At 36.6% G+C, this 16,606-nt stretch overlaps 1 protein-coding gene across 1 annotated transcript; it reads right to left on the bottom strand.

Moving 5' to 3' along the window:
• Positions 1–5,322: 5,322 nt before the first annotated feature.
• Positions 5,323–16,322, bottom strand: SULT6B1 (sulfotransferase family 6B member 1). The gene is made up of 7 exons (XM_015815987.1): positions 16,045–16,322; positions 13,109–13,227; positions 12,243–12,332; positions 11,163–11,289; positions 10,279–10,373; positions 6,090–6,246; positions 5,323–5,522 (listed from the first exon to the last, which is right to left on the bottom strand). Exons 1-7 carry the CDS (start codon positions 16,244–16,246, stop codon positions 5,392–5,394), a joined length of 921 nt encoding a protein of 306 aa, XP_015671473.1. The 5' UTR covers positions 16,247–16,322; the 3' UTR covers positions 5,323–5,391.
• Between the last annotated feature and the right edge of the window lie 284 nt (positions 16,323–16,606).

The following is a 16,606-nucleotide window of genomic DNA, read 5'->3' as shown; positions in this document are numbered from 1 at the left end:
GAAACCAAACCTGGCCTCATCTCTTTGCCCAAAGCAGTAGCTAGTCTTATACATATGCAGATGTGGAACCATCAGAAAGTTGAAGCCAGAGCAATCAAGAAGACAAAGAGAAAATCTGCATACCCCACCCAAGCTCTTAAGAGTCATTAGCCCCAACACCTGGGAAGCAGGATATGATAATGGGATTAAACCACAGATATCAAGGCCTAGAAAAACACTCAGAAATAGCCTCAAAGTTCATGCCACAGGAACAGGAAACTACTCCAAGCAGGGCTAGAGGGTATAAAAAGACCTTCTGCCCATGTGCTCCCTCTCTTTCTTCTCCTCTGCTGCTTCTTGCAAGGACCATCTGTCTTCTGCAATAAACTGTAACCTTCTTCCCAAAGCAGTCGCCATGTTTGCTTATTTATTCCCGGCTTGGATGAACCAGGATGAAGACTTACTTCTAACACTATGTTTGGATGAAATTTAGCGAGACGAGTAACCCGAAAGACAACGTGGGCAACAGCGTTGGCCTCTGACCTGAGTTTACAAAAACGAGGAAGAGAAAAAGACGTTCTCTCCCAGGCTGAGGAGGAATTCCTTAAACGGCAGCTTTTCTTTTCTCTTCGATGAAAAACAAGAAAGTCCAGTTGTCTCCTGAAAAAGCATCTTTGGAACAGCTCCGAGATAGTTGGCTTCTTGCTGGGAGAGATCCTGGAGAAGGTCAATGTCTGAAGTACCTGTTAAACAAAGGCTAGAAGAATTCGTTCACATAGCTTGATCACAGAGGAACACTGTTAATTCTTTCTGTCTTGAAAAAAACAATTTCGCCGAGCCCTGAAGGCCCATCTATTCCGTGCGGCCGGCCTGGCGTAGTTCGATTATGTTTCAGTGGGTTTTTTTGTATGGGTGTGTTTTTAGAACAGGCCTGTTATTTAATTCGATTTTAAAACAAACTATTTATTTATTATCGTGGTTTTTAGTATCGCCTGTTCACCGCCCTGAGTCCCGTAAGGGAGATAGGGCGGTATATAAATTTAATTAATAAATAAATAAATAAATAAAAATGCCCCCTTCCAGACCATCTCCCTTTCCCTCTTGAAAACAGCCCTGAAACAGATGTACTTTCAGTTCTATTCTGATATCAGGACTCTAGAACATGAGCATGGGGATATGTTTGTAGGTCTGCTGGTCACAGAAAACAGCCCATCTGTGCTCATTGGTGAAAAAATTACCTGAATGCTTCATTTGTCCCTATCTCCACCCTTTCACTCAGATGACAGCCATCCCATCTCACTAACAATATATAGGAGAATAAAGTAGTTGTACCTGAATGATCATGTGAGACAGAAAATCTATCTGATTGCTAAGAGTTGGCATTGATTTAATGACACATAACCAGACAACACAAAGTTGTATATTGTCACTCTATTTATTTAACTTATATGCAGAGTACATCATGCAAAATGCCAGGCTAGATGAACCACAAGCCAGAATTAAGTTTTCTGGGAGAAATATTAACAGCCCCAGGTATGCAGACAATAGCACTCTAGTGGCAGAAAGTGAGGAGGAACTAAAGAGCCTCTTGATGAGGGTGAAAGAGGAAAGTGCAAAAGTTGGCTTGAAACTCAGCATTAAAAAAGGTAAGATCATGGCATCTGGTCTCATCACTTCCTGCCAAATAGAAGAGGAAGAAATGGAAGCAATGGCAGATTTATTTTCTTGGGCTTCAAGGTCACTGGGGATGGTGACTGCAGCCATGAAATTAAAAGATGCTTCCTACTTAGGAGGAAAGTATGGTAAACCTAGACAGCATATTAAAAAGCAAAGACATCACCTTTCCACGAAAGGTCCGTATAGTGAAACCTATGGTTTCCCTAGTAGTTATGTATGGCTGTGAGAGTTGGATGCTAAGGAAAGCCAAGTGCCAAAGAATTGATGCTTTCAAATTGTGGTGTTGGAGAAAACTCTTGAGATTCCCTTAGACTAGAGGTCCCCAACCTTTTGGGCACCAGGGACCGGTTCCGTGGAGAGAGTTTTTTGCATGGACCCGAGGGTGCTGCCTGCATCCTACAGATGGGGCTTTGTTTTGTCAGAAGTAAAGTCATCATCCTGGTTCATCCAAGCCAGGAATAAATAAGCAACATGGCGACTGCTTTGGGAAGATGGTTACAGTTTATTGCAGAAGCAGAAAGATGGTTCTTCAGGAAAGAGCAGAGGAGAGAAGAAAGGCTGAGCACATGGACAGTAGCTTTTTATACCCCCTCTAGCTTTTTGTTTGGAATAGTTTCCTCTTCCTGTGGCATGAACTTTGAACTGACTCTGAGTGCTTTTCTAGGCCTTAGTATCTGTGGTTTAGCCCTATTATGTCCCAAAAGTCATCTCCTGCTTCCCTGGGGCTGGGCTAATGACTCTTAAGAGTTTCTTTGTCTTCTTGAGCTCCCTGGCTCCAACCTTCCTGATGGTCTTACATCTGCATTTGTATAGGGCTGGCTCTTGCTTGGGGCAAAGAAATTTGGGGCCAGGTTTGGTTTCTGCTTTTCAAAAAATGCTTTTAAAAATCCTTTTGGTGAAAAATATATTTTCCTGCCTTTTTAATATTTCCTTCTCTGGGCTAACTTCCCTCAGTTTGTTTGTGCCGACCGGTTGCTGGCATACCATATCCTGGTACTGGTCCATGGACCGGGGGTTGGGGACCCCTGCCTTAGACTACAAGGAGATCAATTCAGCCAATCCTAAAGGAAATCAACCCTGACTATTCTTTTGAAAGACAGATGGTGAAGCTGAAGTGCAAATACTTTGGTCACCTAATGAGATGAGAGAATTCATTGGAAAAGACCCTGATGTTGGGAAAGATTGAAGACAAAATGATAAAGAGATAGTATAGAGCGAGATGGTTAGAGTTTGTGATGCAACAAACATGAATTTGGGCTAACTCCAGGAGACAGTGGAAGAGATGGGGGGACCTGGAATGCAATGGTCCGTAGGTCACAAAGAGTCAGACATGACTTAATGATTGAACAACAATAACAACAATCTGCTCTGAAGACAAAGTTCAATGGATAATTCTTTGCCATCTGTTTATATTGGAAAACAAGCCAAGTGACCTATTGAAGATATGGTGATAGATGAGATATAAAAGACATAGACATGCTTCACGTCCTACGGTTATCAAGGCCAAGACAGCACTTTCTTTTTCAGTATTTGATCTTCCATCCATGTAATGTTTCTTGAGTTCCTTACATATCTGTCACTGCTCCCTATTTTTTAACTCATTATTGTATTTTCAATGAAGTACAGAATAGGAGAGCAGAATTCCATATTTTATCCATCTTTATCCACTACCAAAGGCATTCCTGCATTTTTTTCATTGTGAGAAATAATTAGACCTGTTGAATTGGACACGGTTGATTCTCTGTTTCCCTGTATCAATTTGGATCACTTTCCTCCTGAATTAATGAAGAAAGCATCAAGGTTGCTAATCAATTTCACTCAATTTCAATCATCCATCCATATAAGAGCTAAGTAGCTTCACAGTCATGGGACCCTATTTATGCTCTGAGTTTTCTGTGTATCGGTTATAATTACCCAAATTAGAAAAAAAAGTATTAATACTGCTGAGCTGAATTTAGCAATTATTGTAGGCAATGTTTAATTTTATGGAACATCTTTCCATAGATTTCATTTTATTTTAAAACTTTAGAATTTGTTTTGTTTTTTGTGAGATGTGCAAATGGCATGTGGGATAAAAGTGTAGGTAACCAGCCTAGAGTGTTCCTAGTGAGGTTTCTAAATTGTAGAGTTGTATAACAATGCTAGGTTCACCCCATGTGCTCTTTGGTTGATTAGATGTGGGGAGGTGCTTTGCATCAGTTGGTGGTGTGCTAAAGGGAGTTAATGCCCCCAAATTACCTATTCCTGAAATCAGGTTAACATGACTTAGCTTGGAATCTAAGAAGGCAGGAAGGAGATTGGTGATGGAAAGCCAATGACGGTTGTGTAGTGCTTAAATCAATGATTGAAAAATGGCCTATGTTTCTACCCATTGATGTGTATGAACCTCTCATTCAGTTTTCTGATAATGAATGAGTGGGCAGGGACAGATAACTGTGTTTGCGAAAGGAGATATTATAATAGTTTCAAGCATACAAAATATGCTGCAGATATTACCCAGAAATCTTTGCAGCAATCTTGAATGGAAAGTCATTATTGTTAATATATTGCACATTTGTTAGGGAAAGCTGGAGAAAAATATAACTTGCTGGTTCTGAAGATATTTTTACAGCAGAAGCAAAAAAAATGAATAGTCTTATTTATTATTTGGTAAATGAGAGAGAGAGATAGGGAGCCAGTTTGGTGTGGTTAAGGTGCTGGCCTGGAAACCAGGAGACTGTGAGTTCTTAGGTATGAAAAAATAGCTGGATGACTTTGGACAGTCACTATCTCTTTGCCCAACTACCTCACAGGGTTGTTGTTGTGGGGAAAAGAGGAGGAGGAAGGAGCATTTGCTGATTTGAACTGTATGTAAAAAAAGGCAGAATAAAATCTTCTTTAAAAAAACAAATTTAGCTACCCACCTTGCATATGTTCTCTTGATAGTGCACAAAGTAAAAAAACACAAATTTACCAAAAACATAACAACAAAAGCCATTACAAATTAAAAACAATTAAAACCATGAAACATTTTCATAATTTAGTCACTTGTGTTTAAATATAATCATTTGAATGTTAAATTAGTATCCTTTCTCTCTGTTGAATTGGGCACGCTTATTTTACGATGACCATCTATGCCTTCAGCATTTCATATCTATCTTTCATATTTCTATCCTTCCCAGACCCTTTTCCCATTAAGGATTAAATCCAGTTGAGTTCATTAGAATCTTCTCTTCTGATGTCTTGTATGCAATGTTGACTCTTCTGAGCTGTTTCTCTTTGGAATATAATGAATACTTCTTTCCAAGGTGTATCTTCTTCAACCAATCCCTCTCTCATGATAAGGATTAGATCTAGAATAGCAGAATACCTTCTACTTTATTCTACAGTATTTTCTGTCAAATGAACATATCAGCAAGAGAAAATGTTGAATCTCTTAACTCTTGGCAGAATTAGATATGACAAAAGTGTTTGTGAATTACAATGTTGTTTCAAAAGGGATAAAATTGTTGTCTTTTAAAAGTATGACAGTTATTAAAAATAAAGACAATTTTGTAATAACACCTTTACAGCATTTACATGCTGATTCCCAAACTTTGTTTCCTGTTTGAAAGTTAAAATTAGATTGAGTAAACATAAAGCAAACCCAAACAGTAAAAAATCTTGAAATATATATTATTTTTATTAGTTTATTAATTTAATTTCTCATTTAAAAAAGGTATAACTAAAACCCAATTTATTTTGAAAGTACATATCTTAAAATTTGCAATATTTATCATATTTTAGTTTTGCACCCAGTTTAGTCCCAGCTAAACATGCTTCAAATTTTGCATCCATTTCTTTGCTCTGAGCTTCAGTGAACAAAGTTCTCCAATCGCCCACTTCACCTGTACAAGATCAATGAAAAAAGAATTATTTATGTCCTCATCTATAAAAGTTCAATAGTTTGAAACATCTTTGGAATTTGGAATTGTGCATAATTTATATGCTTTGTAATGTATTCATACATAATTCTACAGTACTCAGAAATAAGCCCTGTTGAATTTAATGGATATTCCAAATAGTAAAGCTTTATAGCCTAAGATACTTGAGAATAAACCAAATGAGGTGATAGGGGTAATTAAAGTCCAAAACATTTGAAGGGTGTTAGGTTGCCTCTGTGGTAGCAGGATTCATGACTATATCTGTTTATTTAAAAAATGAAATAGATTAGATCAGGTTTGTATTTTACATACAATGATAAAAGTAAAAAGGCATTGCTGGTCTTTTAAAGTGTTTCTGTTCCTCTATTCTGCAATGTAGCAGAATAACAAAACATTGAAATAGGCCCGCAAAGTACTGATACTACAGCACATCATAAACCTTAGTTTTGCGTCTAATAATAATTATGTCCACTAGAGGACATGTGTGTTCTTTGAAGAAACAGCTGTCTTGAAACCTGAGATAAATAATACCTTTTCTGAAAAGAACAGAAGCAAATTGACCCACAACTTCTGGATATTTCCTGCTCATTTCTTGAAAAGTAGCACTATCTGCAACAGACTTAATCATCTCATCAGAGAGAGGGAATTGATAAAAGTCAGCAATTTGTTTGACTCCTTCCAGAAAGTTCTGTAAAATAGTACAATCAATTATTTCACCTCTAAAAGCATTTCAAATACACGTAGTCTTCATTTAATAATAATAATTGGGACCCACAACTCAGTTTGCCAAGCAATATGGTTGTTAAGGGAGACATCACATGATTGTGATGGGATTTTACAGCCGGCTTCTTCATTAACTCTGTTTATTGGAAGCCAGCTGTGAAGCATGGAAAAAGAAATAATGTGATCATGGGACTTTGTGAAGGTTGTAAATACCCTCCAGTTGCAAAGGGCCTAAATCTCAATCACATGATCGTGGGGATGCTGTGATGGTCTTAAGTATGAGGACCACTTGTAAAGTTACATTTTCAGAACCTTAATAATGAATGATCACTAAAAGGGACAGTTATTGAGCATGGACTACCTGTATACTACTTTGATACCCAAGAATGGAATGAGTTAGAACAATGTTCCTCAACATTGGCAACTGTAAAAAGCATGAACGTCAACTCGCAGTATTCCCCAACCAGGCTGTAGAAAAGTACAGTACAGTATTATAGTGCATTAATGTCTTTATTAATGAGAGGAAGTAAATGATGTGCAGATGTGAAACTTACTATGTTCAGGGTTTCAGGGTTTATAGTACAAGGTTTTAATTTCTGAAGGTCACATTGCGCTGTTTATATTAAATATTTACATATGTATTTCATTTTTGCAAATATAATTATTAATATGTACTTCAGTCTCATTAGCATTTATAGAGCCTGAATTAGGATTGCCCCTAATTGTAGAAACACCATTTATATTTTCATTTTAAAATATTTAACCCAAATAATTTTGATATCAAGTAGATTAAATAATGAAAATACACTTTATATTAATTATGAAGCTTTGCAACACAGAAAAGTCAAAGCATAGCACTGAGACCAAACAAGAACAAGATTAGATTTTTATACTGCACTAAAAGTAAGTTTGTTTGTGGTTTAAGTGGGTTGAATAATTCTAGCCATTCGTAAAGCATAGTTTATGGATTATCATATTAACCAAGAAAACATGTGGCAAACAGTGGCAAAGTATTATATGTCAACCCAGCCTAGCTCATTTCCCAGTCATCCTATGACACATACTGATAGGATAAAAAAAATGAAAGTCTTTCCCACTTGTGCCCTGCACTCTCTTAAATGCATGCCATTGCCTTCATTATCTCTAACCATACCTGAAGCAGCTTAAAGTTGTCCTCACTGTTCTCCTAAAGCAGTCAACAAAATGTGTAGTTTTACCCTGTATAGACTCCGGCATGCTTCACCAATCATTCTATTAATGTTACAGGATCAGCCAGCATCTATTGGCCATTTCTGGCAGATGCTGTCCTCCAGGGATATTTTATATGGGAAAGCAAGGAAATTTGGATCTTTTAAGCTGGGTTCCCCATTTATGAGCCAATTCCAGCTCATAAATATGGATCAGTCTGAACAGCAATCAGTCTGAACAGCTAAAGCAGGAATGTCCGCAACTATTCATGATAGTGGTGAAAAAAATGGACATGCATCAGTGGTGGGATTCAAATATGTGAACAACCAGTTCTCTGTGTGGATGCCGCTTCCGGAAGTCCGTTCTGGGCCTGGGCAACAAAAAATTAGCTACTCGTTCTGCCAAACTGGTGCGAACTGGCTGAATCCCACCACTGACATGCATGTATGGTGATGTCATTGTGCAAACTTCATCCTTTTGAACTTGTATCCTGACAATAGGCACAAGTTATAGGCTTTGCATCAAGATATTATAATGCGACTTCCAGTTCCAGATCGCGGCGCCTCTAGCTGTACGAAGAGACTTGTCTCCTCGTCGGCTAGTTTCCCTCCGCCGGTAGACCCTTATGCGGGTCGAAAGTCGCCCTGGAGGGTGCGACTTCTGTTGAGGAGGCTTTGCTCGGCTGCGGAGGTGTGGCGGCTCCTCCAGCTGTCCGAGCTATCTCTGAGGGCCAACGGAGAAGAAGATCGGCCAGTAAAATGGCCGATCAACCTGCCGCTTCAAACCGCAAGTCAAAGAACATCTAAGCTGTAAGAACCACTGTGGTGAATCCGGATGAGACTTTTTTTTTCTTTTTCCTGCTCCTCTTCATTTTATTTTGCTTTTTTTTTTTTGCCTGTAAGAGCCTTGTTGGAATTATTTTCCTGGCTAGAAAAAGCAGCTTCTACATGTTTGGGAAGAAAGGCGTTGAACAAAAGAATACAAAAAAAATTTAAAGACTATATTTTATTTTCATATGCTTTGGGGTACAGAAAAAAAAATTCTTTTTCTTTTTTTAAGAGTTGTACTATCATTTTATGCTGGAAGATTATTTCTTTTTTCACATTATATTTCAAAAGAAAGAAAAAAGGAGAAAAAATGGTGTCTGGAAAAGTTTTCTTTTCAACTTACTGAGGACATCTAGTGGCGAAAATCTAATATTGCAACTTTTGGCTATTCTTTGGAGATGGAATAGAATATAGATGGACCTTCAAATTACTTTTCAAGAGAAAAGATAAGCTGATGCAGCTGTGACAGTTGTGGGGGTGGATACCGTTTATTTTTTATTAAGCACAGCCTCCACAAGAAGAAAAAAGAGACTTTCTTTAATCACTACCAAAATGGAGAAAGCTCATTTACAATTAAACTGTAAACTTATATTGGAAAAGATTTATGAGGCCACTGCAGAAATATGTGCTACAGTGAAAGAGTTTACTACAGAATTAAGATCCAGAAGCTGTACTTCAAATCTTCAAACTGATCTCCAGACTACATCTGACTATTCTATAAATCAAAACATACTAGAAAAGGAAACAACTGAGATAAATGAAGTTATTTTATCTTATAAATATTCCATCTACAGCTTTGAGGACCAGAAGAATCAAAGATTGAGACTGGAAACTTTAAAGCAACGAAGCTTTAAGGATGAGAGAAATAGATGCCTAATGCAGAGGATGGGGTTCCTATTGTTTCAAAGGGCACTACAAGCAATGAAGAGAGATCTATTGGCTGAAAGGGAAGCTTGGTTATGGAAACCTGCCTGGCACAGAAAAAAAGCCAGAATAAGACTGAAAAGAGAAATTTAAAATTGTGTAATGGATTTAAAGGCAATGTTGATTTATGGACAGTTTTAAGGATTAAGATTTAGAGTTAGAAGTAAAAAAAAGGGTTGATTATTAGAACAGTTGTTTTAATTAGATTAAGAATGTATTTTTTGGAATAATAGGTTTATTTTCATGAAAATCATTAAGTATTGGAATGGAAAAAATGTTGGCTTTTTAGAGTTGGATTGTTTTAATAAGTAATTGTTTTAAATTAGTAGGATGATGTTTCTGTATTATAATATAGATGTGATAAGGCACATGAAATTTGAATTTTGTTTAATGAATTGAAATGAGTTAAGACTTACACTATTTTGTTATTTTAAAGAGATTGATCGACTGATGGAGTATATATGTATAGGATAGATTAATATTTTATCTTAATTAGGATATGTATTGTGTAGTGGAAGAAGAAATAAATGAGACTTGTGATAAAAAGAGGGATATAAGAGATTAAGAATTAGAATATAGCTGTAAGGGATACCTGAATTGATAACTTGTTGATTTAAAGTTAAATTTGATTATGGTAATTGTAAATTTATAAAGTTTTAAAACAGGTTTAGCAGTTATAGAACTTTAAATCAGAAATGGAATATGTTAAACGTATTATGCTAGTTGAGGGAAATAGAGAGGGGGCATTGAATGTATTGAGTTGACTTATTTATATATGGTTCTATTGTTGAATGTGTGATTACCCAAACACCACGGTGTGTCCTGAGCACCTTTTTCTAAGATTTAAAAAACCAATAAAATGTGTTTCAAAAAAAAAAAGATACTATAATGCACTTTTTTGACACTTGCTCCTTTCTTGCCCTTTCCCATAGATGCCTATTTGCACATATAGAAGTTGCTTGTATTGGGGAATGCTGGAGAAGGTTTCCTCCATAGCTACAGGCTACAGAAAAATGAATGTCTAATACAAATATTATTTTAATTTCTAAAAGGCTTACTTCTTTCAGTTCTTCATAAGTGATTATCATTATATTTTCTTCATCCATATATTTGTCCCAAGCAAGAGCATGGTCAAAGTAGGAATTCCACGCCACTGAAATGAAATATATACAATCACTATCTGTGCCATGATGTGGTTTCTACAATATTTATACACAAATTATCTTTGGAATGTTTTCCAAAGTAGTAAAAGTATACCTATTGCAAATATACTCATTCGTAGTTTTACTTATGTAACCAGGACTGCTACAGCAGTTTGCTTCTTATATACCATATGAATTAAATAAATTGCCATTTTAAAGTTGCTCATGCATGTTAGTTTTACTACTGGTATTAAAATGTATAAGAAGAACTAGCTTGAAATAAGAAATATGCTAAAAACATAAATAATGGACAGCTTTTTGAAGTTCAAGTCCCAATAAAATACTTCCTTTGTATTAAAGAAAAAAAAGTTATGTTCTAATCTATGCAATCACTTAGATAGGACCAGATTTAAATTTAACGGAAAATATTTTCAGGCTAAACAGAATTATAGATGAGAGGCTTTGAGAAGATCAAAAGGAATACATATTGAGATTGTGAGGATGTGAGGTTGGCCCTAGTCCTCTTATCCTTTTGTCAGGGCCTAAAGAGCTGGCTCTGCCAGTTGGCCTGGGGCACCAATGGGGAAACAGCATATTGGAGATGGTTGATTGAGTAGTAACAACAGATCCCACCTCCCTCCCCACTCCCCTCCCCGTGCGCTCTTCACGTGCCCTTATATTTTAATCTTTGGTTTTAATTTATGTTTAATGTAAATATTTTTTTTACTGTAAGCCACCCAGAATTACCTTATGGTAAGATGGCAACCGATATATTTTATAAATAAATAAAGATAACATACCTTCACCATTCATAAACTTTTGAAAGAAATCATCCCAGGAACTGGCATTAGGAAGCAAAGGATTTTTGTTGCAAAAATGATAATAGGATGTAGCTGTATCTTTGGGATTTCGAAATACCACTAGCATCTGTTTAAACAGATATATGATAATTAAACATGACTTAAAAGAATTATAAACGGCCAGTAGATATTCGCAGTGTTTATATAATGAAACTAAGACATAAATCAGGGTTGTGTTTTCTATGCCAAAATTTGCATTTGGCCTTTGAATGGTGGCATACCAAGAATCACACCCTAAACAGTTATATATGGGGCCAAGACAAAAACATTTTATTTAAAGTTAATTGTAAATGTAGGTACATGTAAATGTAATCAAATGTTTTTGACTTGGCTTCAATTATTTTATTCAACTTCACAATATGTAGCAACATTTTAAGATATCAGAGCAATAGAGCCTTGGAGCTTCAGGCTTTTTTTGATATAAATGCAAATTCAGAGTGGGAAGTTGTTATAATATGCAAGATTACCACCCCTTTACTCCCAGTAAGATTGAAGAGGTATTTCTATACTACAAGGAAGATAGCTACATCAAGTTGCCTTAACAGGGAGATGGGCAGCATTTAAAATGAATGAATGAATGAATGAATGAATGAATGAATGAATGAATGAATGAGAAAGAAAGAAAGAAAGAAAGAAAGAAAGAAAGAAAGAAAGAAAGAAAGAAAGAAAGAAAGAAAGAAAGAAAGAAAGAAAGAAAGAAAGAAAGAAAGAGAGAGAGAAAATGGGAACAGCAATATATGGTACATATGTTGAGTGTATGTCTCAATAACATTCTTAATTGAAGAAATCTTCAGAATTTCAATTACTTTGGATAAATATTGAAGAAAAAGATATGATTATTTATATTATGGTTTAATTCATCGATCATAATAGAAGTATTGCTTTTAACCATGTTGAGGATATAGGAGAGCTAAATTTTTTGTGACCTTCAGAAATGTATAATATTTAGTATCTATATATTGAGATGAGACCAGGTAATTCTGTTGGACAATTGTACTTACAGTGAAATTGGTTCCCTACCTTCACTTTGTTCTCCAGAAAGGATTTTGGAATGTTATCATAATGGAGATGAGTTACAAAATAACGGGGAGATGGTTGTTCTTTCATTTTCTGAAATAAAACCAAAAGATGCTAAAATTCTGCTGAAGAATTTTGGGCTCAATTGTGATCATAACTGAGGATTACCTGTTCAGTTTGCTGCAAACATAACTGCATTAGCAAATCCACATTAGCTTCTTTGTTATGTAGATGGTATTAATGACCACCCAAATCTCCTCTGTCTGTAACCCAAGTCTCCTGGCCTGCCTTCTGCTTTGGAGAGGCAGCTCAACTTACATATTTCTTTTGCATACACAAAGCAATTCCACAAACATACCAAAACATAAAACCAGACTGGAGATTAGGCTGGTTAGTTAGAAGTACATTCTTTCAAAACCCTTGGAATGGCTAAGTAAAATACGGTAACTTTGAAAGGCTTTTAAACAGAATTTGCATCTCAGTATCTCTGTCAGATTTTCTGTTTCTTTAACCCTCATCTAGAACAGGCTCATAAATCCAAAGATTCTAACTCTATCAAAACAATGCAGTAATATATATTGGAGCTGTGCTGTAGATTGTCAAATAAAAATAAAATCATCTTCAGGTCTGACTTCACTTCCTGATGACTTACATGAATGCATATATGTCGCTTTTTCTGGCTCACGACAATCTGGCATTTTCTTACACAAGAATATTTTTTTCAGATCCTCAGTGTAGCTTACAACCAGGACTCTAGGGTCCAATCAGTTAAACTCAGCTCTGGTGCTGCCATATGTTGAAGCAGGATAAATTATCCAGCTTATTTAACCACTTATATTATTCTAGGCAAAGACTGAATTCATACTGACCAGGAATTTTTCTGGGCCTCCAAATTCAAGCAATAAGTGGTGTTTTGGTAGTGATAACTCCTTATTACTAGAAATTGCAGCTACCATTTCAGTTAGAATTTGAAATACCCAGTTGGTACCTACAAGAGAAAACAGGTAAGCTGCATTTAGATTACAGATTGCATTAACCTTATAACCACGAGCACAAACCCAAACATGTTTTCTTGAATCCAGGGAAGCATGCCAACCACCACTGGGCCATGATTGAGAAAAGTCTAGAAAATTTAGACTTTAGCTTGTACATTTTGTGATGTGTTGACACTGCTTGGATATAAAACTTAAAAGTTGGATATAATACTTAATATTTATTCACTTTTGGTAGAAAGTGAGTAACTAGAAAGTGAATCTCAGGTTTGCTGTTTCACCCGAGATCCAAGTGACAAGCAGGCAGTGATCCTGATATACACAGCCCATACTAGCTAGAGTTCAACCAGTAGCACCAGTAGAGGCTGAGTCAGGTGCCTTCTTGGGGTTTGTAGGCATTTGTGCTCTTATAATTGCTCCATCCATGCATCCATTTTACTGTTATTCTATCTTCACATTGAGTCGTTGAGAGTTGGGCAGCATACAAATTTAATAAAATTATTATTATTATTATGGTTGGCTGCACTGTCAGCCAGATGTTTAGACTGGATTTGGCATTTTTATTCACCTACTGAGTCCTTCCCAAGGAGGCATCACCACCATCATCATCTCCTGGTGCTTTCAATACCTTCCTTACCTCTTTACGAAACGTCATCTTTTCTCTTTTCTTCCTTCCCTTGCCTCTTTTTCATAGGTCCTCTAAAGGTCAAAGGTGAGACAGCACCTCTGTTGATTCCTTTTTTAAGTACATGGTGCTGAATTTGGGGAAGACCTCTAAGTCACCAACTGGGATAAAATGTTCAAACAGCCTTAGTGCAAGATTGCAGTAGATTTACAGTAGATGTGTCACAGGAGGTTCTCTATAGTATCCTGACCCCACCATTTCTTCCACTTCCCAGTCCAACAGCAGCCTGAAGACGATCCACAACCATCCTTAAATCTGCCAACTTTAAAATGCTGAGAACAAAAGCAAAGAACCATTGCTTTAACTTGAGCTGCCCCAAATCTTGCTTCCCACTTCATGCAAAAGAAAAATTAAATTGTTTGCATACAGGTCTTTGTTCCAGGCCTCAATAGTAATCCTTATGGTGTGGATCTGTCTCATTTTATGTAAGAAAATAAATCCATTGAGGGACAACTGAGAAAAATATCAAAGGGCTTCTTTGTCTCTTCAAAGAAGCCCAGGAGCCAAAGGCACGGAAAGGCAAAACATTCTATAAACGCCATAATATTTGCTTGAGTTCTGGGTGTTATCTAGAAACTGCATTTTGCCATCTTCGGAAGTTGTATGTCATTCAGAGAGGCAGTTCCGCTTTGTTGGAATGTGGTCAATGACCAAAGTCTGAATTACTGTGGCCAGGCTGTCCCTGTTTTGCACTATTCATAGTGACAGGAACAACTGAGAGTGCTTTGGCTCCCTGTGGTGCCAGGGGCAAGGAGCAATCAAGGAGTACTCTCGGTCTGAATTCCTGCCTTTTCAACACACAAGCTTCTCAATTCAGTCTAGTCATTCATCCAGTTCCAGGAGTTAGGGCCCACAATATACAAGCTTGTGTTATTTTTCCTTTATTTTTCCAATTTCTACACTGCCTTCTTACATATGACTCTGGGATCCAGCCAACCATATCCTCATTACAATGTCCAGCCAACAGAAAAGCTTTCTTGATATAACTACGGTAGGAATATTTGTTAAATTATTTCCTGATAAATAATATTTTTCTAAAAATTAAATTTTGCATTCAATTAGGTGTAGTTAGCTTCAAACCAATTTTTTTTTTTAAAGGATTGGGGCCAGCCTGTCTGAAAACATGCTTTTTTAAAAAACAAAACAAAAAAAACAAAACCCTGCATATAGATAGTCCTAACGAACAATTACAAATGAGGCCAGAATTTCTGTTGCTAAGCAAGGCAATTGTTAAGTGAGATGTATCTGATTTTGCAACCATTTTTGCCAGAGTTGTTAAGTGAATCACTGTAATTAAGTAATTAATGCGGCTGGTAAGCGAATCCAGCTTCCTCCATTGACTGCACGTCACGAATCACAATCACATGATCCCAGAATGCTGCAATTGTAAATACATGCAGATTGCCAAGCATCTGAACTTTGATAACATGACTGTGGGGATGCTGCAACGGTCATATGCATGAGGACCAGTTGCAACTCACTTTTTTCTGTGCTATTATAACTGCAAACAGTTACTAATGAATGTTTGCAAATCAAGGACTACCTCTATGGTGGTCCTTCTTAGCCAAAAAACCCCCCAAATGATCAGTTAACAGGGTAAGACATCATACGATCTAAATTTTGTAAATGCCATCCTCAAGCATATTTACATTACTTTTGAGGGATGGACACAAAAATAAAAGTATTTTGTTTGGTTAAATTTTTAACAGAATATAACATGCAGCTTTTGCAAATTATTCATTGACTTCTAGGATCACAAAAAGCTGAGCAGTTTCACTTGGTGCCCAGCCATTGTCCAGCCTTCCCCAAACACATTCCTTCTAGATTTGTTTTTTGGATTGATAAATGCTACCCTCCCACCATATAGCTGAGGGAGATGACAATTGAAACTCAAGGTATTTCCAGGATGTCATTTTGGGGAAGTCTATATATTGCAGATAAACTTGAGATTATCTCCGAGACAGAAAAATGGGGGATAAACTTGAAAAAAGTGATAAAAAAGCTATAATGTTCCTCTTTCCCTTGCGAAAGAAAGAAAGAAAGAAAGAAAGAAAGAAAGAAAGAAAGAAAGAAAGAAAGAAAGAAAGAAAGAAAGAAGGAAAGAAAGAAAGAAAGAATAGATACTCACCACATTTGGGATAAGCAATGACCAGCATATCATCCTTTCTTGCTTCCATAGTTTCCAGGGCTTCAAAAGTTTCTGCACTACAAAGGCGATTAGGATATAAAACTCCTTTGAAAGTAACAAAAAGCTCTTCATCCTTGTTGTCTTTATTCTCATCAAATAGCTTATTAATTTGTTGCAGTAAACTGTTACTTTCTTCAGCCATTCTTTTCTCTTGCCAGCAGTCTCTGCCTTCTCAAGAATCCTTTCAAAAGGCAGCTCTAGTTTTGTGCAGTCAGTTTATTAGCTGGCCCCTTTCTCTTGCTCAATAAAGAAAAAAGTGCTGAGAAAACAGTCATGAATCACTAGTCTTCACACGCTACATCCTGGTGTGTATTGATTACACAACTGCCTCTGGGAGTACGAATTACTTAATCTGTGGTAAAAGAGCAGAACTTTCTTCCAAGAAGAAAATAAATCATTTGAGGAAGATTGTAATGCTAGAAGCCAAAATGAGTGCAAAGTAAACAGCCTGAAACTCTGCCGATTGATTAAAATAAAAGGTTTCTTCCTTCTTTAATGGAAG

This window comes from Protobothrops mucrosquamatus, unplaced genomic scaffold, assembly GCF_001527695.2.
Source record: "Protobothrops mucrosquamatus isolate PMUCROS unplaced genomic scaffold, P.Mucros_1.0 scaffold393, whole genome shotgun sequence".
NCBI lineage: Eukaryota > Metazoa > Chordata > Lepidosauria > Squamata > Viperidae > Protobothrops > Protobothrops mucrosquamatus.
The sequence above is the reverse complement of the archived record's forward strand: the minus strand, read 5'-3'. Positions and strand labels throughout refer to the sequence as shown.

Excerpts from the sequence above, each read along its gene's own strand:
- SULT6B1 (XM_015815987.1), bottom strand. The coding sequence starts at position 16,246 with ATGGCTGAAGAAAGTAACAGTTTACTGCAACAAATTAATAAGCTATTT. Across the intron at positions 6,247-10,278 it reads CTTATGAAGAACTGAAAGAA|AACTTTCTGGAAGGAGTCAA; the intron begins GTAAGCCTTTTA and ends ACTATTTTACAG. Across the intron at positions 5,523-6,089 it reads TTCTGTTCTTTTCAGAAAAG|GTGAAGTGGGCGATTGGAGA; the intron begins GTATTATTTATC and ends GATCTTGTACAG.